At 39.2% G+C, this 23523-nt stretch overlaps 1 protein-coding gene across 4 annotated transcripts; it reads right to left on the bottom strand.

Moving 5' to 3' along the window:
• Positions 1-1780: 1780 nt before the first annotated feature.
• HMGCR (3-hydroxy-3-methylglutaryl-CoA reductase) lies at positions 1781-21793 on the bottom strand. 4 transcript variants are annotated; one of them, XM_063319585.1, is made up of 20 exons: positions 21516-21793; positions 17696-17891; positions 17195-17306; positions 16564-16651; positions 16387-16471; positions 14753-14858; positions 13320-13426; positions 12831-12947; positions 11555-11706; positions 10441-10685; positions 10128-10300; positions 9469-9663; positions 8686-8844; positions 8386-8543; positions 7212-7317; positions 6087-6257; positions 3924-4064; positions 3658-3816; positions 3218-3372; positions 1781-3066 (listed from the first exon to the last, which is right to left on the bottom strand). In XM_063319585.1, exons 2-20 carry the CDS (start codon positions 17858-17860, stop codon positions 3012-3014), a joined length of 2649 nt encoding a protein of 882 aa, XP_063175655.1. In that variant the 5' UTR covers positions 17861-17891; positions 21516-21793; the 3' UTR covers positions 1781-3011. The 4 variants fall into 4 exon arrangements, with proteins under 4 accessions (XP_063175655.1, XP_063175653.1, XP_063175654.1 ...); XM_063319583.1 differs by lacking the exon at positions 21516-21793 and adding an exon at positions 20844-21000; XM_063319584.1 differs by lacking the exon at positions 21516-21793 and adding an exon at positions 20883-20991.
• Between the last annotated feature and the right edge of the window lie 1730 nt (positions 21794-23523).

The raw sequence follows: 23523 nt of genomic DNA, 5'->3' as shown, positions 1-23523 counted from the left end.
GAACTTCAGGCCTCACAGCTCTGAAACTTTCATGTCTGGCAGCAGGGAGGGGACTGGTGTAGAACAGGGGTAAAATAGATTCAGGACGCAGAGAAGAACGGAGGTAATCGAGGTGAAGCGAGAAGCAAGCTAGTTACCAGAGTCAAATACACTATTTTGACTATTTTTTATTTTTTTCTAAGGTTTTAAAATATTTGGAAAACTATATAAATTGTAGTAGTATAGAATTGTATAGAATTTAATAGAATTTAAGTTGGCACAGCTTTAGAAACTTGATTACAGACAGCTGGTTTGGTTTTGCCAAGGTCTCTAACCAAACAGTTCTTGTACTGAAGCAATCTTGCTACACAAAATTGTCAGTGCGTGTGCAGGGAAACAAGAGCCCTTCGGTTCCCTGAACGTTCCAACACATATTGAAATGGTAACCTCCACTGCTGGTATAAAACCTGTAGGTCTGAGGAGACTGAAAAGGAATGCAGACTGCATTGTATGTCCGATTATAGATTGATGTGCATTACCAAGACCATGGCAGTTGGACTACAGGTGAGGAAAAGAAGCGGGAGAAGGGGAAATTTTTTACAGGTTTCCAGGATCTGTAGTGGGGTACTGACTAAAAGCTTAAGCACTGTGCTGTTAACAGCACAGTATGGTATTGAAATTCTTACCATTTAAGAAAAGCTAAAAAAGAGCTTTTAAATAGTTCTTCATGTGGCACTGATAGGTTCTTCTACTCTTCCAGCTTAACCTGTCTTGCAAGAACATATAGTACTATGTATTTTGATAAAATTACATTTTCCTGGTGAAAGCAGCATTTAAAATTCAGGTAGCAAGTTAACAGATTAAAAAGCACCTTTGAAACTTTGGTTCTGGTGGACATGGGAGAAACTGTCTCTGACTTGGACACTGTGTAATTCAGATTCAAGGAGAATAAATGAGTACAGGCTTCTGCAAACCAGGTTGAGAAGTCCCGGTGTCACAGCCCCGCTGCATTTAGTACTATATACCAGACATATTTTCCTTAACCCTCTTATTTTATGTTGTCTAGCAAGGTATGTCACTATGTCTTGAAGTAAGCTTAAATATCACAATTAAGCCAAGACATTTTCCATTGTTTTACTGAAACTTAAAAAGTATTTCTGTACCAAAATGTACACAATTTAGTATTAATACAAAATGTTAATTCTGCAAGACAGAATGTCAGTTAAATCCACCAAAATGAACACTGAACCACCATTTATTGCCAGAACAGTGTTACTTTAAATAAGATCACTGAATGAACATAGAAACAAAGTAGTTTCACCTTTCCTTAAATAAAATGGTAGCTATTAGCAACAATACTGCAAGAAGATAAACATTCATATTTACATGCTATCATAACATATCTAGCATGTAGTATGTCTTCATGCTTGCACATTAGCTTTATGAGCTCATTACAATGATATTAATGTGTTGATGTACTACAACACAACCCATCGTGATTTATATCAAATTTGCACATTAGAAGAGCACCTCTGCTAGTCACTTTTTTAGGAATGCCACTGCATTCCTCTAAGAAACACAGTCCGATCCACTGATTCCACCCCCCACGCCCCAAAAAAAACCCCCAAAATACCAGAAGAACCCAAACCAAACAAAACAAAAAAACCAACATCAAGCATCTTAACAATTTTCCTCCTGTGATTAACTAGACAGGGCAATGCATTGAACAATATTCCCAAAGGTGAATCAAACCAGAATACACCTGGGTTTTCTGTATTACATTAAGAACACCTGAGACTGCTTCACTGGTCCAAGTACAGTATTTTAATACAAAAACTTCTTGTTGCATTAACATGTCATTTTTCTGAATCCCCTTAATTAGTACTTTTCATTGAAAAAAAGATAAGATTTCTTCTTAAAATAAATACTCCCCCCTCATAAAGTAAGTTTACAAGGAATTAAAACATAAAAAAACCTAGCATTGAAGAACAGCGTGATTTTCTGGCTTCATTTTATCTCAGCTTAAGCAGTGGATACACACCTATTCCTGGGGAGGAAGTGTCAAACACTTAAAAAAATAAAATAATAATTAGGAATATACAAACACACTGTACCTTAAGAGACATCTTTTAAAAGAAGAAGTGTAAACATCTGTTCTTGACTCCTGTTGTTTGAATGCACTCCCATCAAAAAAACTTTGAGAAACTGCATGTGCTTAAATTGCTAACCTGTCTGACATGTAACTGGGTTTGGAGTTACCAGTTTCAAAAATCTTATTTTTTTTTACCTGAACAAAATAGCAGAACAGTAGAAGACACTGTTTTTTCCCCTCCTTCAGTACAGATTATATTTAACAGTTCAGAAATTCATAGGTCACAAGTTTTCTGTAAAGGAATAACCTAAATTGTGGAGTTAGAACATTGAATGCTGCTTAGCTGACACAGCAGCAAATTAAGTACTATGTGTAGACAGAGGTTTCTATAAAACTAATATGATTCAATAAAATTGTCTTATAGCCTAAAACCTAAGTTTTACATGTGAACAAAATTATAACTGGGAGTTCATGGAAAGTGATTAGGCTTGCCATCACTTTAAAAAAACATGCTTGTCTAACCATAAAATAAAGATGGCAAGGACCAGTGCATTCAAGCCAAGTTTAGACCACCTTTTTTTTTTTAAATGTACAAAGTACATTACATCACTTGGTATTTACCAGCAGCTTACTAGTCAAAATAATCTTAACCTGTAAAAACATAAGACCGACCCTTTACAAAATGATGTGTAAGAGTAAGAATTCCAAAGCCATGTTCAAGACATCTGACAGGACTTCTTTCGTGAAGTCACCTCTAACCACTAAAGAAGGTGAAAGGCGTAAGTAGTCTTACACAAGTCCATTGATCTCTCAGTTTATCTTACACAGACATTGAGTTGAAGGTAATTTTCATTCTAAACTTCACAGATTTTTGTATTTTTTTCCCCCCTGTGCTAGACAGTTGCTAGAACAATTCTTCATTTCAAAGCTGTTTTAGTATTCAAGCTGCCTTCTTAGTGCAGGTTCCTTGGAGATCTTGTAGATTTATTTTTGACCTAATAAAAATATTAAGATAACTACATTAGACACTTCAAATGTTACACTCTTATTATATGTTGCAATTACTCATATAATTATCATTGAATCTTGTGTACTTGGAAGAAGGGCAAAACAGCAGAGAAAGACAAGAATTTTTCCATTTCTTACCTGTTGTGGATCATGTGGCTTTTGACTAGATGCCCAGCTGCAAGAGCTGCCATTAGTGATAATTCCCCTGCCATCACTGTAGCACAAACAATTTTAGCAAGCTGACGGGCATTTTCACCAGGGTTGTCTTGGCTTGCACCTTGAACCCCTAACATCTGGACAGAAAAATATGCAATATTATGCTATGAAATCTAAGTAAATTTATGCTAAATTTAGAATTAAAAGTAAGTCTTTATAAATTATATCAAATCATCTAGCTGTAAGTCTCTTTAATATTAAAGATCTTAAGCTTTAGAAACTAGATAACATGAAATTCTAAAATTTTCATGTCAAATCCATAAAGTCTCAAGAGGCCCCACTCCCGCAACATTACTCGGACACAACATGAAAGCGAGCTTTGATTTAAGAAGCTCAGCTGCTTTAAACTTTCTGATTTATACCTGCAAACAGGCCTGCTGTGGGAGCAAGTTGGTGCCTCCGCCAACAGTTCCTATTTCTATAGAAGGCATTGTGCAGCTGATGTACAGGTCTTCGTTGGTGGAACCAGTTCGCTCCATCAAAGTGATGCAATTAGAGCTGCCCACGTTCTGTGCAGCATCCTTCAGATCAGGAAGGAGAAACAAAACAAAACCAAAACACGTAACTAAGTGTTTGGTTAACTATTAGTGAACTAAAGAAAACCTGAATTGGTGTAAAACAAACCTACCTGACCACAGGCAATGTAGATAGCTGTCACAATGTTTGCTGCATGTGCATTGTAGCCACCTATGCTGCCAGCCATTGCAGAACCCACCAAGTTTTTGTTTATATTGACTTCAACTATATCTTCTGTAGTTGTCTTCAATACCTAGACAAAGTGATACACGCTTTACTACACCATTCCTTAGGCAGGAGTAGAACATATTCTATTTGTGGTTACTAAGCCCTCGCCCCCTTGTTTGCTTCCATACAGAATTTGACTCGAACATTGTCCTAGATACCTATTTTTGGTCAAAAGGAGCCCTTTCCAATGCCAGCTGCATTGTCCAAGTAACAATGGAAAGGTCAGTGCAAAGGGTTTGGACTTGCACAGCCTTTAAGAAAAACTCACCAGCTACCTGCTCCCTTTCAAATTCTCATTTATCTTCAGATTGAAACAAACAAAATCAGCTTAGCAGAAATATCCCATTAATTCACCTTGACATAAGAGCAACATTCCTCTCAAGTTGCTACAGCCACTAAACCCTCCCCAATTTTGCTCTACATAAGAATACAGAGCTATTGCAAACCACTGTGCTACACTGGTAAATAAACACTGTGCACGGTAATATCAAAACAAGTGGCACATTTATACTATACTGACTGTATTTTGAAACCTTCAGATAAAAGATTTACACTGAATTTAGTTTAAAAATGATCAAAGAGAACAAAAAGATAGTGCTGTGCGCATAATTTAAGAGTAGGGATAGGAACTGATGACAGGGTTCTGCACAAAGTCTACAACACTGACAAAAATTTTGGAATTTATGTATTAAGAGTTCAATGTAAGCAAATCTAGTGCTGTACGTGGTTGGGGAAAACCAGCCCAAATTTACCAAAAAAATTATACATGCCAATTACCAAAGGACTGGCCCCCTATTACTACTCTGGAATGAAATCTTGGGGTTATAATAGATACTGCCACTGAATCAGCTGTAAAAATGCAAACAATTTAAAAATTAGGAAACTACTAGGAAGCAAATCCAAAAGACATAAATTACGTCAATGTTTAAATCCAGCTTGTGCATACACTTTGAATACCGTATCCAACTCTGTACCCATAATTTTAGAACTGAAAAAGATCTCAAGATAAGAATGTTCAAGGACATGGTAGAATAGTCTTTTTACTCATTTCTCGCAGAGAAACTATTACTTTTTCAGTCTGAAAATGAGAATATCTGGGAAGCTAGAAGGGCCATGTTAGACCTATAAAATCTTGAGCAGTAGAGTGAAGATAAAAGTTTTAAGTATCTTTTCCGGTACAAAACTAGGGCATCATCAAATGGAATCAACATCAAGAAGGAGGTAGTCCTCACACAAGGTGTACCCCCACTGTGGAATTCTGCCTGGAATACTAGTTCTAAAAGTTTACATAGTTTCACAAAAGGGACTGGACAAATCACTGGGGGAAAATAAACAGACAAAAAAAAAATCCATCAAATATGAAAGCACCAATTCAGAAAATCTTGAACAAGTTGATGGAAGACTATGCTGAGTATGGGTATTGTCCCTCATGGCCAGCACTGGTGAGCAGATAACAGGCAATGGATTTGGTCTGACACACACAGCCAGTCTTCTGGGCTTGGGCGGAAGAGAATCTAAGATAGGCTGTTATGATGCTGGACAAGTTTGCCAGGGGCTAGGACTGGCAGCGGTCATAAAGGTTACCCTTCATCATGCAGGATGCTAACGCAACTTTGGAATTAAGTGAAGCACCTGATTATCTGTTTTCATTGTAGCAGGAGGCATAAAAACTTTGAAGAGAATGCCAGGTTTGTGCGAGAGACAACAAATGAGTGAAATGATCAAAATGACTGGGTTTAATAATAGGCAAAGCCCTATGTGTAAAAATCTGTCAAACTGTGGCATAATTTTTCAAAGGTAAAGAGTGAAAATTCTTCAACTAGATATGCATCATTAAACAGATGCATATTACGTCAGAAGAGACAACGAAAGGAAAAATATCTACTGTGTCAGGAAAAATGGCTTATCCTACAGCAGTATTGGAAAATACATGTAGGAATTATCCTTACCTGGGAAACAACTTACAGTTAGTATTTATGATGTAAGATAGGCATCAAGTTTTATAAAATGTATTCACTTTCATAAACAAGTAAAACAGAGCACTTACTTCTTTAACAACCTTGGCTGGAATGACTGCTTCACAGACAACAGACTTCCCTCTTCCTTCTATCCAGTTTATAGCAGCAGGTTTTTTGTCCGTACAATAGTTACCACTAATAGCTATAACCTGGAGATCAGGAAACTCTTCATTCAACCTTGCCAGTGCTTTTTCAGTACCCTGTTAGAAGAGAAACAGATAAAAAGTATATTATTATGGTGGCAAAACAAGCTACTCGAGGCCAGTGGAACAGCAAGATTAGATTCAGTCTAGTCAGATCATCAGTTACAGCTGAAGAGAAGAACATAATTTCAGGAAGGAACGTGAAACAGGAGAAAAAACAATTACCATTATCTTCCCACTTTGGGAATTATAAGGAGAATAATTTGTTCTTCCCAGTACATATGGACTATCTGGATGTACTCTAGGTGAACGGGCATATGCTTACCATACTGAAAATACAACATGAACCAAGTCAAACACTAGGGGTATGAAATTAATTCATTTTGGATGTAGTGGAAAGAGCTTGTCTACACTAGGAAACCAGACAAAGGGTCTGCTGTATTTAGTACCTGTCTATGACCAGACCCATTTATGTAATGGTTCTGGTAGACATAAATTTTGCATAGAATGGACAGTTTGTATTAATCTCAAACAGCACAAGGCATCCCGCAGATCTGTGGGTCATGTCTCAGGTTCTTCCACGTGTTTGCATTAAAAAAAAAATCAAACAGAACTAGAGAACACCCCTCTGCTGCCATTCACCAGATTCCTAATCCCTTACTTACAAGGAAGTGATAAACACAGTAACAGATTAATTACTGCTGCATAAAATCTTTGGCCCAAAGCAGCAGAGCAACAAGGTTAACTTCCACATTATCAAGAATACCTTCTTTAAATACTAGTAATAAAAAAATAAAGTACAAAGTTACCTTTTAATTTCATTGTTCTCATGCTATTCTTGTTTACACTTAACAAGGTCAAACACTTATTATTTTATAGCACTGCAAACAGCACTGTGTCTTATCTTTCTGTCTTCACGTGCCAGGTAGCCACAGATTGGTAGGCTACAATTTGTTTATTTTAAAAAGAAATACGCATTTATTAAAAAGACTTAAGGGGACTGGTCCTTACTTTTGAAATCATATTCATTCCCATTGCATCCCCTGTTCCAGACTGAAAACGGATATAAAGGTTACGACCAGCCAAACAGATGAGGAGTTTTTGTAGGCGGGCAAACCTGCAAGAAAATTTAGCTATTACTTACAATCCTCAAGGGAAAAGTTTCTATTAGTTTTAAGTGGAAAAATGACAGTAAATCAGATAGCGCTGTTGACTACACTGTGTTCCTCCTCTCTCAGGGCAGGAAGAAAACCTTTAGCTACCATGCACGTAGCTCTCTCAAGTAAATACTTTAAAAACATTCACTGTAAAAGCATTCACTGCCTTTTTATGTTTTCTGTCCCTGGAATTCACGAAATAAAATATCCTGAAGTGCTAACATAAATTTAATTAATTTGTATTCCTTAAAACACCTGACTGCCAGGTATAAACTAATAATGAGGCCTTTGGAAATTATTATGTCAGGTTTACAGCAAGGCAAAACCCATGCTATTTTCAACCGCAGTGCAAGCTCCGCAAGTCAAACAAAAACCAGGAAATACTGCATTTAAACAGCAGCATGAGTTGATTCTGGCTGAAATAAACACTTGTCCTTGGCTGACATTTGTAACATTGGTAAGAAACAAACCTGGTAAGGAAATCTCTTTCTGAATCCTTCTAAAGAAAGCAGGTAATTGTAAGTCTTAGAAAAAACTCAAGGGCTCAAAGTAGACTCATTCTTAATACTGTTTTAGATTTTTTAGCATTTCAGTTCTAGCATTAGTTTATTGTGTATTCTCTGGAACCTCACAAATTAATTATTAACATCAGTAATATCATCTGAAAGGCCAGATTCCAAGCTTTGAATTACTTTTTGCATAGTAACTACTGAAAATCCAAATAAGCTTTTATGTTTATTTTTAAATGCTTAGACAAAATAAATAATGTATTAAGTATTATGCAATGCGAATGAATTTGTTGCTAAGATACACTTGTTTACCACTTGTCATCATGGAAAACGTTTATTACTAGCCTTAGTATATAGCCAGAGTGACTTTTGTTCTCTTAGATTCACACTACATGGGATAGCCAAAATGAATATGTAATTTCCTGTATTGCAGTATGCCAAAAAAACCCAATTAGGAGCTTTCTACCATCCATAGAATCTTATATCAGGAAATAAGACTGGAATAGCCATTGTACTAACCTACTTGTGCTGTCGAAAGCTTCCTTCATTATTTTAAAGCCTTCAGGGCTTTCAAGCCAAACTTTCACTTCTGCAGCCTGGCAAGCAGTGGGCAGCCTTACAACAGGTCCTCGAGTCATCCCGTCTGCCAGAATGCGGCTACTTGCTCCTCCACCAAGCTAAAAATCAAAGCAGAAGGGAAGCAAAGCAAGATCACTGAAAGTGAATTTTAGTTTTTGGGAAGTCAAAAATATGCCCTGCAACACCCCAAATGTGTTTTAGAATATAGAAAGTTTTTCAAGCTAGTCAAACAATACTTACACATATTGCTCTACACCCTCTGTTAGTGCTTGCTACAAGACAACCTTCTGTTGTTGCCATTGGCACCTGAAACTCTTTGTTATCCAAAAATAATGGTCCTGCTACGCCTACAGGAATAGGCATATATCCAATCACGTTTTCACAGCAAGCTCCCATAACCTTACAAAAATAATACAAAAGATATCATTAAGGTTACACTTGAGTAGTATGGTACAGCATGCTACTTACTATGCCTGTGACTACAACAAGGTATCTCAACAAAAAAACGCACAACCCTACCCATAAAGCAAACAATTCCCACCCCAAAAAGTTGACAGCTACAGCTATTGACAGCTAATACTAATACTGTTCAAATCAAGTATTTGGCAGATGCATTGAATCTTATTAAGTCCTAAACACTATTAAAAAACCTAATACCATTACATGAATTTGAAATAAACTTCCATTTTAACTTGAGCTCAAGGTAGTATCATTCGGATGAACTGAATGATAATAATAATCATTCAGTATTAGTAGAATTCTGCATTTCTGAGATAAAGGAGCTGCATGCTTTGGTAGGAAATATTTTTTGGTTAAGCTACAAAACTTACCCACCGCTTTAGGTTTCAAAACATCAAGAGCAATAAAAGGTAGTGCCTCATGTTTACCTTTTTTTTTTTTCCTCTCTTCTACATCAGTTTTGACCAAGTTCATTGTTAATTCATATACATCACTTCGAGCACGTATTTCATGTATTTGGAAAATGGTTTTACAGTGAGTTTTGCTTGTCTGTGTTTTACTTACCAAAGAATAATTATAATTCCTATAAGGAAGATATTGCAAAGATGAAGGTTCTGGGAGTTTCTTAGATAACATCTGTCTGCGAATGGACACACCTCGCTCCTGAGTTTCCATCAGGGTTTCCAGTTTGTATGCAGGAATATGCTTAGCATTAACTAAGCTGATAACCTCAGCATCAGTAAGAAATTTTGCTCCTTTCTGGAAATGTAAGGGGTGAGGAGAGAAAGTACAGATTCTCTTGGTGAAAATCCTTTTAAATGTTTCCAAATGAAGAAGAGTAACAACTTTACTTTGACATTAACGAAGTACACCTAAAGGAACCAACTGCCAATGTCAGGTTTTATAGTAGGCCAGGATATGATCAAAAACTTACTACTCAAGACACCCACTGACACACATACATGATGAAGCTTCAATGACTTGGTATGCCATGAATGATGAAGCTGCTTCCCCCTCCCCCCAGCCCCAACTAACTGGAGAAGTGATTTATGAAAGGGCTTTGTTTTAGCCGTGACCCCCAACCAAGTTATTAAAGCCATGTAATTTCCTAAGAACGACACTACAATCAATAGGATCATTTAAAAGCTGAAAAATTAACTGTAGGAATTCTCAAATCAGATGTTACAGTAGAGATTAAAAAAAAACAAGTTATTTTTCCATACCTCTGCATTTCCAAGTATACGAACACATTCCTCAATAGAACGCGGTTCCTTAGGTAACTCAATTTCTTCCTCTTTTCCATTAAGAAATGAAGAAGTTTCCACAGGGTTGCAACTACCAACTACAAATGTAGCCTTGGTTGATGACTCTGCTAATACAGGTTTTATGACTTCAGCTGCATAAAGACAATTAAAATTAACTTTGGTTTACAAAATTCTCAAGTTTTGATTCCAAATACAGTATGCTTTAACAAGATTTCACTATGTGTTCCAGACATTCAGAAATAGGTTCAGACTTTCAAATGTTAAAAATTACCATTTCCATCTTTGGGAACTAAAGCTTCTTCTACTGTGTTAGATTTCTGATTGTTTTTCAGAGGTCCAGATTGCTTCCTGCAACAATTCTCAGGGATCTTTTTCTGGACCATCACTGGAGATGTTATGGGATTCTTCAAGGAGAGTGTGGATTCAGTTTCTGCTTGCTCAAAGAAAATATACTTGACAGCAAGGAGAAGGGCTAATCCAAGAGTGATCACTTGTTCAATATCCATACTGGCCATTCTAAAACAGACAAATCAAAAAGTAAATATATGGTATGTACAATTTGTTGTTTCTAACAGCATTCTGACATCCCTTTGCTTTAGAAAGGGTAATAGTTTCATCATAACTTACACAGTTACAGAAATTCCAGTCAAAGGACATTTTCTACCAGGACATTCAAGTATGCTAGGTTAGGGTAGAGAAACCATTCTTGGTATTATTAACAACGTAAGAATTTTCAGATGTCATTAAATATTTACTGAATCTTAGCTAAAAAGCAATCCCAGTAAGAGAAATTACTGTAAAATATTCACTAACAGCTACATCAAATTGATTTAATACCTATCTCCCAAAGATAAAGTAGAAAGTTTCAATTATCATCCTTTACCAAAATGACTCCTATGAGCTGAACTGCCAAGAGAGGAGGGGAAACCCCTAAAACAGACAGTTCTGAATTTTCAGAAGTAACATGGAACAACAGCAGCTGGTAACTTCAATTGAGCTAAAGGAAAAGCAATAGTGACATGGCTTTTGCACTTTTTGCACTTGTGTGTGAATGGTCAGCAGCTCTGCATAAATAATTACTCCAGTGCAGCCAGAAAACTTATTTTCCAGTGTGCTCAGAAAGCTGTCCGTGCTAGTAGGAAAAGGAAGTGTTTTGATACATACAGGACAGCTGGCTCCTGATCACGTTGTTGATTACTTCAAGGAGATTGGACAAACGACATAATATTGAAATGTTTTTTATGAAATGTCATCCCTGGTTCCAGGAAATCCTACAGTGGCCAGATCTGCAAGTTTACAAGTGTTGTACCCTAGTACCATAGCTTGGCAGCACTGGAGAATATCCTAATCAAGGAAACACACTTCTCTTCTGTGAAGTTGCCTACCGAGAAAGGTAGAACTGCCATAATGAAACATTAGGTTCAATTCTCTTTGGTGCATTCTCATCCAATCCCACTGAATTTTCTACGGTACTGTTTTGAGCAGCTGGTTCCGCTATCCAGCGACTGTGGGCGTGAACAAGAACCAAACCCAGCGACTGTATTAAAAACACAAAATAACAAAACAAGTATTAGTTTTTCAAATGTAACTAGGTATCTAACCTACTAAGATTAAACATTTCCTTTTTTTGTTTGTTTGGGTTTTGGTTGGGTTTTTTTGTTTATTTCCCATGCCTCAAAAGTTTAAAACTAAATGCTGATTTTCCACACATCTCATCAGTACCCTTTTTGGCCTGCTGTCATAGCTTTGAACCTGTCCCACCACACCCTTCCACTTGCTCAAGTAGTAAGTGAAGCAAGCTGGGGGTGCCATAGGGGTAAAAGGGAAGGAATTGGTACATGTGAAAAAGCCCTGAGTGTTTGGCACAGAAATGGCGCACGCAGGAATACTTTAGGTGTGGATACAGGGAATGTTATTAGAAATTACTATGGTAAACTAGACTAATGCCATGCAGAATACAAGTCCATAGAAAACCCAACCGCATCCTGGGCTGCATCAAAAGAAGCGTGGCCAGCAGGTCAAGGATGGCGATTCTGCTCCTCTGCTCCGCTCTGGTGAGAGCCCACCAGGAGTGCTGTGTCCAGCTCTGGGGCCCTCAGCACAGGAAGGGCATGGACCTGTTGGAGCAAGTCCAGAGGAGGGCCCACTCTCAAAAATTATGACAGGGCTGGAGCACCTCTCCTACAAAGACAGGCTGAGAGAGTTGGGGCTGTTCAGCCTGGAGAAGAGAAGGCTCCAGGGAGATCTTACTGCGGCTTTCCAGTACTTAATGGGTACTTAAAAGAAAAATGGGGACAGACTTTAGTAGGGCCTGTAGCAACAGGACATGGGCTAGTAGTTTTGAACTAAAAGAGGGCAGATTCAGACTAGATACAAGAAAGAAATTTTTTTATGATGAGGGCAGTGAAACACTGGAACAGGCTGCACAGAGGGGTGGAAGATGCCACATCCCTGGAAACTTTTAATGTCAGGTTGGACGGGGCTCTGAGCAACCTGATCTAGTTGAAGACGTCCCTGCTCATTTCAGGGGAGGCTGGACTAGATGACCTTTACGGGTCCCTTCCAACCCAAACTATTCTATGAATCTAAAACAAAAGCTTTATTCATTGCACCAAGACACCTTACTGACTGCATAACTACAGGCGAAAAAGAGCCACAAACCATAATCATTTTGACCCTCTGCGTTACAGGATTTGGTTTATTTTCTTCTTCTTCCAGAACACGAGCAAAATGGCTAAGCTGCCATATAGGGCGCCCTTCACGACTCTCTCGAGAAAGCTGCAAAAATAACCAAATTTAAAAATAGGTCCCATTCAGTACATATTAGAAGAACCAACAAGTGAGTTATCCTACAATCTACTGTTTATCCTACCTTACGCTTTAAACATTGAAAAACCCCGACCCACAGTAATTTACAATATAATTTGTTTGCTCTGCTTTAGATCAGAACTCAAGTGTGACTCATTTACAGTGGCATCAACAAGTTACTGTTACCAGCTGAGGCACTGTAACTCTTTTCACGCAATTCTCTCTGTTTACTTTGAAAAGAAGACAAACATGCTGGCACATAACTCAGTGAAGAAACATATAGCCTACAAGAAGCACAGGGTCTGAATACTAAGCTTGATATTGTCTTGAAGTTGGTCTTACCTCTAACACCAAGGACACACAAGCTGGAAAGAAGGTCATGAAGACAAAGTAGTTGGCAAGAACAGACATACAGCCAAAGCAGCACATAATTTCAAGTTGCCGTACACCTACATAAAAAAGAAGAATTTTTTTACATTTGAATATGCAATGCACTTTCTACATACTCGAAGAAGTGTTGCAGAAGTAAGAAAGAAACCATTAACTGACAGTGCAGATTGTACAAGGAACTGTCTAGATTAACTGGAAAAAAAAAAAGCAGCTTGTTAAGCCCTAGTTGCTGTGTATTAGCTTATTTTAAGCACCATATGTATTTATGGCATGGTATTTATAGAAACTTTTAAAGTATAATTCTAAATAAATACAAATAATTACAGTTCACCAAGATTTTAAAGCTTCACATGGAAAGCTTGAGACTCCTCGCTTAACTAAGCAAAGAACAATTAGCTGACATTATATATTGAAAACCCTTCTGAAAGATGGCCAATTAAGCATTCAGGCAATAAGAAACAGTATATACCCCACCTATTCTTTCACAAGCCTGGTATCCGGAAAAAGTCAATTAGCCACGTCACACATGCATTACAGAACTCCCTTAGTAAAGATGAAAGGCCTAATAGTACAAATAATTTAAAAAAAAAAATCAACAATATGCTACACCAAAATGAGGTGGGTTTTCCTATTTGTAAACAGGAAAACAGCTTATTAATACACACCTCCCTGAAAAGGTCGAAAACAATTTGAAAAGCAAGTGCTTTGAAAGATGCCTTTAAGGTATGCAATATAGTTTATAAAAACCTCACACACAAAAACAAACAGACAAAACCAAACATACAAACAAAAACCCACTTTAGTCCTAACTATGGAACTTTGATTCATTTTACAAAGAAATTAGTTATTTACATGTGAAAATCCTTTGCTTGTTACACTTAACTGTTCTCTTTTTAAGGAAAGACAATTGCTGTTGCACACAGGGCAAAAAAGATGGGGTGGGGAAAAACTAGTAAAGATTGATTATTTTCCTGGAGTAATTTAGAAATACTCATTCTTTGCATGAATAAGAAATAGGTGTGCATGTACTGAAAGCCTAACTCATTTTTAAGAATAACCAAGAGAAAATCTTAGCAGTTACTTTAAGATGTTAACAGGAATGATGGAAGTGATAGAAGGTCTTAATTTTATAAGAGCAGCTGTACGTAAGTCCATTCCTACTGCACAATGCTCAAGCAAAGCTTCAACATGTATGTATTATTCACATCTGCAAGAAACTAGTAATATAGGCTAATTAGGAAGGTAAATAAATAGCCAACTAAATCGATTAAGTCACTCCACTCCCTTAGGTAACAAAATAGAAATTCTCAGTATCCCAATGTCTTTCAAATGTATTTTTTTTTTTTAACTCGACAGATTTAGACCCTTTAGACTATATTGCTCACCTGACATAGTACCAACACCGATCACAAGACACTCCACAAGTGCATCCAGTGTAAACGTAGGGCCTAAAATTGCCATTCCACGTGAAATATTTTCTCTTACTTCATCCTAAAAAAAAAAAGAAAATTTCTGTACATTAACATAAAGACAAAAATCAAATTAAGGTAGTACACATAACATGGTTAGTATGTGATTGGTAAACTGCATAGTACTATGGTGATAAGGCCTTATAAAACATACATTGAAAATGAACTATTATGAGAGAATACATTCTTTAATTGCTTTATTTCCCCTAAGTTATTATACTTGGGTGGTCTTTATTTACACAAGATTATTTCATTTTGATTAATTTCTCTACCTTTGGCTCATCAATATTCTAAGCTGCTGCAACACTGAAGTGCCCAGACTTTATTGAAGGTACACTCAGAGCAGGACTTCTACACTTTAAGACATAAAATAGTAGCCACTTATGTCATGGCATTTCAAAAGTTCTTGCAACCGCATATCTGTACTCTAACTTTTAAATAATAAACTAAAAAAAAAAATAACTTTCTAGACTCATCTGACAGAAAAGAGGACATAAAAGAGACTGAAACTTTCCCCTGGGGGGAAAGCGATTTCCTCCAGAAGGTAGGCATGGCAAACTCTAGAGGGTCTGCTGCTGTTCTTTTGTTGTTGGTGGTTTTGGGGAAGGGGAAGAGAAGTTTAAGTAAAACCTATTTGTGAAATACTTTCTTGACAATGAATAAAAAATTCTGTACTTGCAATTATTATAAAATAATGTACAACACACTATAACAACATTGCATATATAGAGAATGTGCAATATACTCTAACATACAATGTATTAATATATAATATACAATATTTTTGTCACAATTAGTATGCTCAATTACCATGTACAGTGTTTTGTAGGTATAAAATATGTTCACTAAATATACTTTCATTTCAGAACTTAAAATGTTAGGAAAAAACCATTACAATGTAAGACAAGCAAGATGTCCCATCGATCCTTCCTGTTGTGCTGTGTTAATTGCATTCCAGCATGAATGTTTCTGTCTGTGCTATATGCTATGTTTGTTCTGCTAAGATTTTGTCTAGAAATATGCTTTTGCCAGTGTCAGCATTATAACATCAGATGTCTCTTTATATTCTGTTCCTGAGCCCTAGAAATTAACTTTTTTCTATTGGTAACTGTTCTAGGGAAGACTTTGGTCTAGGAACTCTAGCCTCCTTAATATAGGTATAAGCATTGCTGGTTTAAAGTTCTGAATCCATGAAGTACTCATACATACAATTAACTTGCCTCACATGATCATGCACACTAGTTTTACAGTGTTATTATTCACTCGAATACTGATCTGGACTGAAGACAAGAGAACACAGAATCTGGATAAAATGTGATCCTTTTCATATATCACCAATACGGTATTCACCTGTATGTCTCACCACCTGGATTATTCACAGAATCATAGAAAGGTCTGGGTTGGAAGGGACCTTTAAGATTGTCTAGTTCAACCCCCGCTGCTGTGGGATAAAGTTCATATTTGAACATTAAATTCAAAAGCTCCACTGAAAAAGAACAAAACAAAACAGAAAAAAAAAAACCAACCGATCAAAATGCAAACCCCCTGACCTGCGAGTTGGAACTGAGGGCAAACTTGGCTAATGCACTTGCTCTTGACAGATCAATCAGAAGCAGGAAGAATGGTAAAGCTTCACTGAAAAAAAGAGGCATATATTAGAATTCAAGGTTTATTGTAGAGGAAAAAAAATTCAGGCAAGAAATCCAGAATAACAATTCATTACTTACTTTAAACCTGTCAGTTCTTTATCCAAGAAGTGAATTACCACTGTACTAAAAACAAAACTTGAGAAGATTGTGAAGAGGCCAGCAATACCTTTAAAAAAAAGAGAATCGGAAATTTTTGGTTTATATATATTGGGAGGAAAAAAAATGGAAAAAAGAAAAACTATACATTAGATCTGTTCTGAAGCAAACAAATGACAATTCTCTTATCTCGGAGTGCATTAACAGCAGTTGAGATGCAAACTGAAGTAGATGCTATTTTATACAAATATTTATATCTAAAGTTTGTACTTCATTCAAAGTAAGACTCTAAGAAATAAAAGTCATAAATCTTCTCATTTGTTATCAGAAAAAAATGAAAACTGGCTTAAACAGCTCTATATTTTCAAGTGTTTCACACAATAAACAATTACTTCAAGAATTACATTTCCAATATTTATATATTTCTACACAGTCTCTCTCAAAAAAATATTTGGACTTTGAGCTATGCAGAACATTTATTCTGCTATCCACCAAATAACTAAAATAACCCTGTTCTGTACATAAGTATCAAATTTCTAAGTTTATTACCCATTTATATTAAAAAGAACCCAATGAAAATGCATACAGCAAATAAAAAAGTCAGACACAGTACCTAAAATGTATTTTGACCCAAGCTGCCTTAGGTTCTGAAACTGGAAATATATATAAAGGATTGCTATACAGCGTGTGATTGTCAGGATGATGATGTCACTGCTGAGAACATCCTGTTTGAAATACAAAGCGATTTAGTTAGCTTTTACATTAAGTAGTAACTTGTTACGTTTCAGTAATAAAAAATGCATTAAAAATGCAGTTTCAGAATAAAATAAGTATTACTGCTTTCTGTATTAAAGAATTAAAATATTGCAGACATTAATATAAAATCCTTGTTCACTAGATACTGCGCAACTGAAAGTTAGATTTAATGAAAACCTGCTGTAGCACATTACTGCTTGCATACAGTTTTAATATCCTTAATGAGAAAAGAAGGCAATTGAAGAATTTTCTGCATAGCTACTTCACTCCTAACACATCACAACCTGATCTTACTCTACAGAAAACCCTGGCTCTACTGATTAACACTAAGTGTTACAACATGAATTTAAATCCTTACTTCTTCAAGTTTGGGGCACTCATAATTCCAGCCACAGATCTTATCATTCCCAGTGAACATCTTCATGGACATCATACAGATGGTGAGAGTCACTGTTCCCACAATGACTTCCCATGGATGAGAGGCTACAAAAAGGCCATGCATTCGAAAGAGTCTGGACAACATTTTCAAGACTGTTTTTCTATCCTTAGCAAACCTGCAACAAAAGAATATTTCATATAAGCAAGTATGAGATTCAGGGGAAAAAAGATAAGCTCTATAAATTTCTGCAAGTCATCCCTCAGAAAAAAAAAAATAAAACCAGTTAAGTAACAGATGAGTAAGGAAACTACTATTCTCTTTTCAACCTTCCATGTAAAACACATCTATTTCTAATCTTCTGAAATATAGTATGATCTGCTCCTGCCTTCTCAATCTTTTTTTAATACACATCTCCCTTCTTTCTTCAAGGTCTTACTAGTAAGTTTCCACCACACCCACATTGCTTGGTATCTTTCTGTCACACAATTTTGACACCACTGACTCCAGCTTCTTGGGTTTTCCACCTATGTAAGCACTCACTAAATTCTGTTACTTCTTTCTACTTACTCTTCCTATCAAAAAAAATTGATTAGCCTTATTTTAGCAATGTAAATTACCAACTAACCATTGTTGGTAATGCTCAACAGCAAGAATTGCAATGTCATCTTCCTCAGCCTATGCCTTCTCTGCTTTCTGCTCAATCTACTTCAGTGATTCAAGTTAATCACATTTAAAACAGCTCTTTCTTCATCTCAAGCACGAGTCCTTCTCACATACGAATATTCTGTGACAGTTCTCTTGTACCCATAACTAATTCCCAGGTTACTGATGTATTTCATCATCCCCTTTGCTTTCAACAGATAATAAACACTCAACAGAAACTTTCACACCTCTTCTCTTTTTCACATAACTGAGAACATGGGTGTTCTGTACATCCTTCAGTTAGAAAAACTGCATCCTAGTCTTATTTGCTCCATGTTCTACCTTTAGATAAGTTCACCAAGGATGTTTACTTATGTTTTATAGCATAGAAACAAAATGCCATAAAATCCTCTTTTAAATACTGCAAAGTACTGGGACTGCAAAGAAAAGCAAAGTACTGGGACTTTGCTTTTCTCATTGCACAACATCAACAACTTATGATTGTCTGTGATGAATTTTAACTATATTGTAAAGTTCAAAAGATGCTTAAAGAGTAGCCTGGCTAACAGAGGCAATCTGTAATTCAGTATTTCAGTATGTACAAACCTAGCACTATAAAGATTTCCATAGAAGACTGAGTGCTCTACAAGTTGTCTCTTCAAAGTAAATAAAAAAAATCCCTTCACCTTGCCTTAAAAATAGCAATTCATCCATCAGGCTTCTGGGAAGACAGTCTTTCTAGTATTATTTCTTTTGCTTGGACATCAAAAATGAAGCTGTCATTCAATGGAGAAAATAACAGGCCAGGGAAATCTATCTTCTTAGTGTTCCTGAAGATACCAGAATCATCTTGGTTTCCTAACAATGCCAGTCTTGGTCATACGAGCACCAACAGCACCGATTTATTTTTCATTATCCTTCCACAGTGAAGGTGTGGCAGGATTTTCATGGCTCATGGAACCAGCTGGGGAAAATCACTGAGAGGACTGTCTTCCTTATGAACAAATTATTTCATTTCCTGACTGAAAGCTTCTTCTCTTTAAAAACACACACCAAAACCCAAAAAAACACAACAAAGCCACTCCTTTTAAAGTCAACATTATCCTTTGCTTTTCCCTGTGTAATATAATCTACATACTGTTTTGTAAATTTATGTTCTTGCAAAACTGTTCCAAATTGGTATAATAACTTTTCCTCAGCAGAATGGAAGGTATTTTTTAACCAAGAAAACTAAAATAAGACATAACCAGAGGAATATCTGAGTGCCAAAGATTTTGAACCAAAGCAAAAAATAGAAAAGGCATAGCAATGCCCTATGAAAATACAAATACTTTTGAATCAGAATTAGTCCTTACTACATGACTAGATATAGTCCTATCAGTCCTAAAGTAGTAATACAACTCCTAAATTCTGACAGTTGGAATTATTATCTAGGCAATTCATGAATTATTAGAGCTAGAAAGATTTCAAAATAATTCTTCAGATATTGTTTTTCACATTTCTAAGCAAAACTAGTAAGTGTAAACTGGCATCACAAAAATAAATTAGGGAAAACCCCACTAATTTGATTATGAAAATAATTATCCATAATATCTATTATTAGACAATGATTTATAATTAACAGCTGCTATGAAATACAGGATGCCTCACTGCTCATCTTGGGGTTAACTGAGCAGCAGGAACTCCTAACCAAAAAGTATTCTTTAAAGCCTTCCCATTCATTTAACCTGCCTGAGTGCATCAGTTATTTTGCCACGCAGTTGACATGTCTAGAAAACACTGATGAAGATTTCATACAGATTCTGCACTGCCGAGTGCCGTAAAAAAAATTAAAATTTCAAAGCGTATGACCAGCTCGTATTTCAGCACAAATTTCCCCATCTCTTGCTGGCTGACTCAGCAATAGCCTCGGTACGATCAAGGAACCGAGTGGCAAAAACAGCTGAGCGAGAACCTGCGCAGAGCTCACCTGTAAAGCACCAGGCACCCCACAGACCCTGTCAGACTGCCCGGCTGCGCGCCGTGGCCTCGGCACAGGAAACCGCCCTCGCCAGACGCATCCCTGTGGCCCCTCAGACCCCGTCCGAAAGGTGGGGGGCGCAGCTCTCCGGCCTGACGGAAGCAGGGCGGCCCCACAGCCCGCTGGAAGGCCGGGTTTCTCCCCCGCCCCGCGCGTTGCCGGGCTGTAACACCGAGCGCTGCGGGCGGCACGCGGCCCGCCCCCCGGCCCCGCGCCCTTCGGCCTCGACAAGGCACCGGGGCAGCGGCTCTGACCTCCCCCGCCCGCCACACGAGGCCGGGACGCGGGCCGGCCGCCCCTTCCTTGGGGCAGCGATGGCGACGGTGCCCTCCCCTTCACCGCCGTTATCCGGCCGATCTCCGAAGAGCCGCGGAGGACCCGAGTCGCAACGGCGGGCTGCCCGCACCGCGCCTGACCCGAAACGCGGCCCCGCGGCCCTCCCCTGCCCCGCCGGCCCCCGCTCACCTCCCCGGCGCCGCCCCGCCGCACACAGAGGACACTCGCCTCCTTCCCGCCGCGCCGCGGACTGAACCGGTCGCTCCTCTCCCCGCAAGGACACCCGGGGCACGCCGCGCCAGCCGCCGCCATCGCCCGATCGCGCAGCCAATGGCGAGGCGCCGGCACGCCCACCCCGCTCCACGTCACTCGCCGCGTCGCCGGGGCAACCGGCCGGGCGAACGCCGTGCGGCCCGCGACTCGATCAGGAGCAGGGAACACGCCATCTCGCCATGGGCCGCCCGCCAATCCGCCGCCGCGCTCCCCGCTCCCGGCGCCCTGATTGGGCGGCAGCACACCGCTCATTTACATACGCTGATCGAGCGACCGAACGACCGACCGCCCCGAGCCGCCCCCGACGGGCCCCGGCCTCGGCCCCGTTGCCGCGCCGGGCCATGCCGCCGCCTCCCGGGCCAGGCCGGCCGGTGGGCGGGCGGGGCGCCCCCAGTGAGCCGTGGACCCTCACGCCGATGCTGAGCCACTGCCCGGATGCACTTTTCCGAGGCGTGAGGAAGAAGCAGCGTAATAGTTCACAGCCCCCTCGCTCGTGGGAAGCCGTGGTGCCCCCCCGGCTTTCAGAAAAAAAAAATGCAATATTTGTGGCTTTCGGCCAAAGAGGAAGTAGGGGTTTTTTTCACTCACGAAGTACGGGAAGCTCCTTGTTCTTTCTGGGCACGCTGTTCATGGCTGTGGTCCGCTTCTCCGGTTCTGCGTGGCCGTTGTGCGTTTCTGGGTCTGAGCAATTGTGGACTGACGTATTTAAATACAAACAAAATACAAAACCTGCAAGGATATTGCTGCAGATGATCTACACTCCCGCTCTCCCAAAACTGCTTCTTCCATGTGCCATTTCATCTAGAAATACTTCTAGAGGCTCCACACGGTACTGAGCTGTGAAGCGCTGACAGAAAGGTTTCCCAAGAACTCCACCCAAAGTGGTGGTTGTCAATGACGACATCATTCGTGTCTGCTCAGGCTTTCAACATGTGAATACGTTTTTCATTCTCCTCCTCAATGTGCTGCGTATAAATCCGAGTAACTCACTGCTGCGTATCCATCTGCCCTGCCAGCTTCTTTCTTGACACTCGCGTTTTCTTGAGTATTTCACCTTTACTACCTGAACAGAGTAAAGTAAAACCAGTGAGACTTCTGAAGTAATTTGATAATATGCACAGCAATTGCTGTAATTGCTTACGGATGTGACCAAGTCAAAGCAAACCAGCAATCTGTACATAGTTGCAACCATTATGTATAATTGATACACAATTTAAGATGATCTTTAGTATCTTGCTCTGTGTTCCACACTTTTTCCATAGCAGTGGGTTTTTTAATATTCCATGATGACCATGATTCGCCAAGTAATAAAAACGTCAATTTGATCATCAAGTTCACTGGGAGCAGGAGTCACTGCGATGATTTGGAACTTGCGGTCTGCGCAAGCCCATGACCTGGCACCTTCTGCCACCACCTGTTCCTCGCTGTATCTCTTGGGGTGGCCTGTCTGCAGCCCAGCTCCTCAGGGTGCCTACAGCCCAGCTTCTCGGGGAGCTTGCAGCCCAGCTTCTCCCAGGTGCCTGAAGCCCAGCTGCTTAGGGGCCCTACAGCCCAGCTCCTCGGGGGGCCTGCAGCCTGGCTCTGTGCCGACCGAGGAAGCCACAGGAGCCACACTGTCCCTGCTGCTGCAAGGCTGGAAGGCAAAGCGATGTCAGAACAGGTCTGCCTGAGGAAAAGGTTGCTGCGATTAACAGATGACCACCGGGTTACATACAGCAGTGCTGCTGCCAAATACTGTGAAAATACTGGCAAATAATAATTTGGTTGTCTATCTCAAACACGATCCTGCTCTTGAACCCATGAACGATTCTACTCTTGAACACATTCCCTGTGCTCAGGACAGCAGATAAACATGTGTGGAATAATTACTAAATTGGCCAAGAATACAAAAGTACAGCATTGTTCACACATTAAGGAAAGCCATAAAATCAAGAGGCTTCTGAGGTAGAATACAGCCGCAGCTAGCACACAAAGAATTCTGTGTGCCACGAACATCTGTGATTCCCTGTACAAGGTTGTTTGCGAAACTACACGAGGGATGGAACGGAACGTAATTGTTCCGTGGCCTTCCCTTGTGACAAATAGCAGATATGGGAACGAGATGGTACTACAGAAAAGCGGCCTACACGCTACCCAAGCCAACATTTCGTCAAATGTTGATGAAGTGCTGTCCTTTGTGCGAACTTTGCTTATTACAATGTACCAAAACACACCTCCATCCCGGAGGCTACCCGCCCCCGAGGTGCAACCACTCCTCCTTCAGTACACCAATCATAATAAAAGTATTAATGACTAAAGTCACTCAAACTCCACTTTGAAGATGAAAAAGTAGTATAAAAATAGCCCGAGGGAGAGGGGATATCGGGGAAGACACCATCGCGAAAAAGTCAGGAGAACCCCATCACTGACTCCCGGGACCAGTCGATGGGCTGAGCCTTTCTTCCCCCGCATAGGGACGCCTTTGGGAAGACTTAGATCATACCGAGTGTTTCCTTGGGAACTTAGAAATTTCTCTAGAGAATCTCTATCCTACATTTATAGCCAGGCTGTATTGTTTATAACTTTTGTCACGCATTTTGTGTACTTAACAGTATCT

This window comes from Chroicocephalus ridibundus, chromosome Z (assembly GCF_963924245.1).
Source record: "Chroicocephalus ridibundus chromosome Z, bChrRid1.1, whole genome shotgun sequence".
NCBI classification, from domain to species: Eukaryota; Metazoa; Chordata; class Aves; order Charadriiformes; family Laridae; genus Chroicocephalus; species Chroicocephalus ridibundus.
Note: the sequence above shows the minus strand (reverse complement) of the source record. Positions and strands in the feature narration are given on the sequence as shown.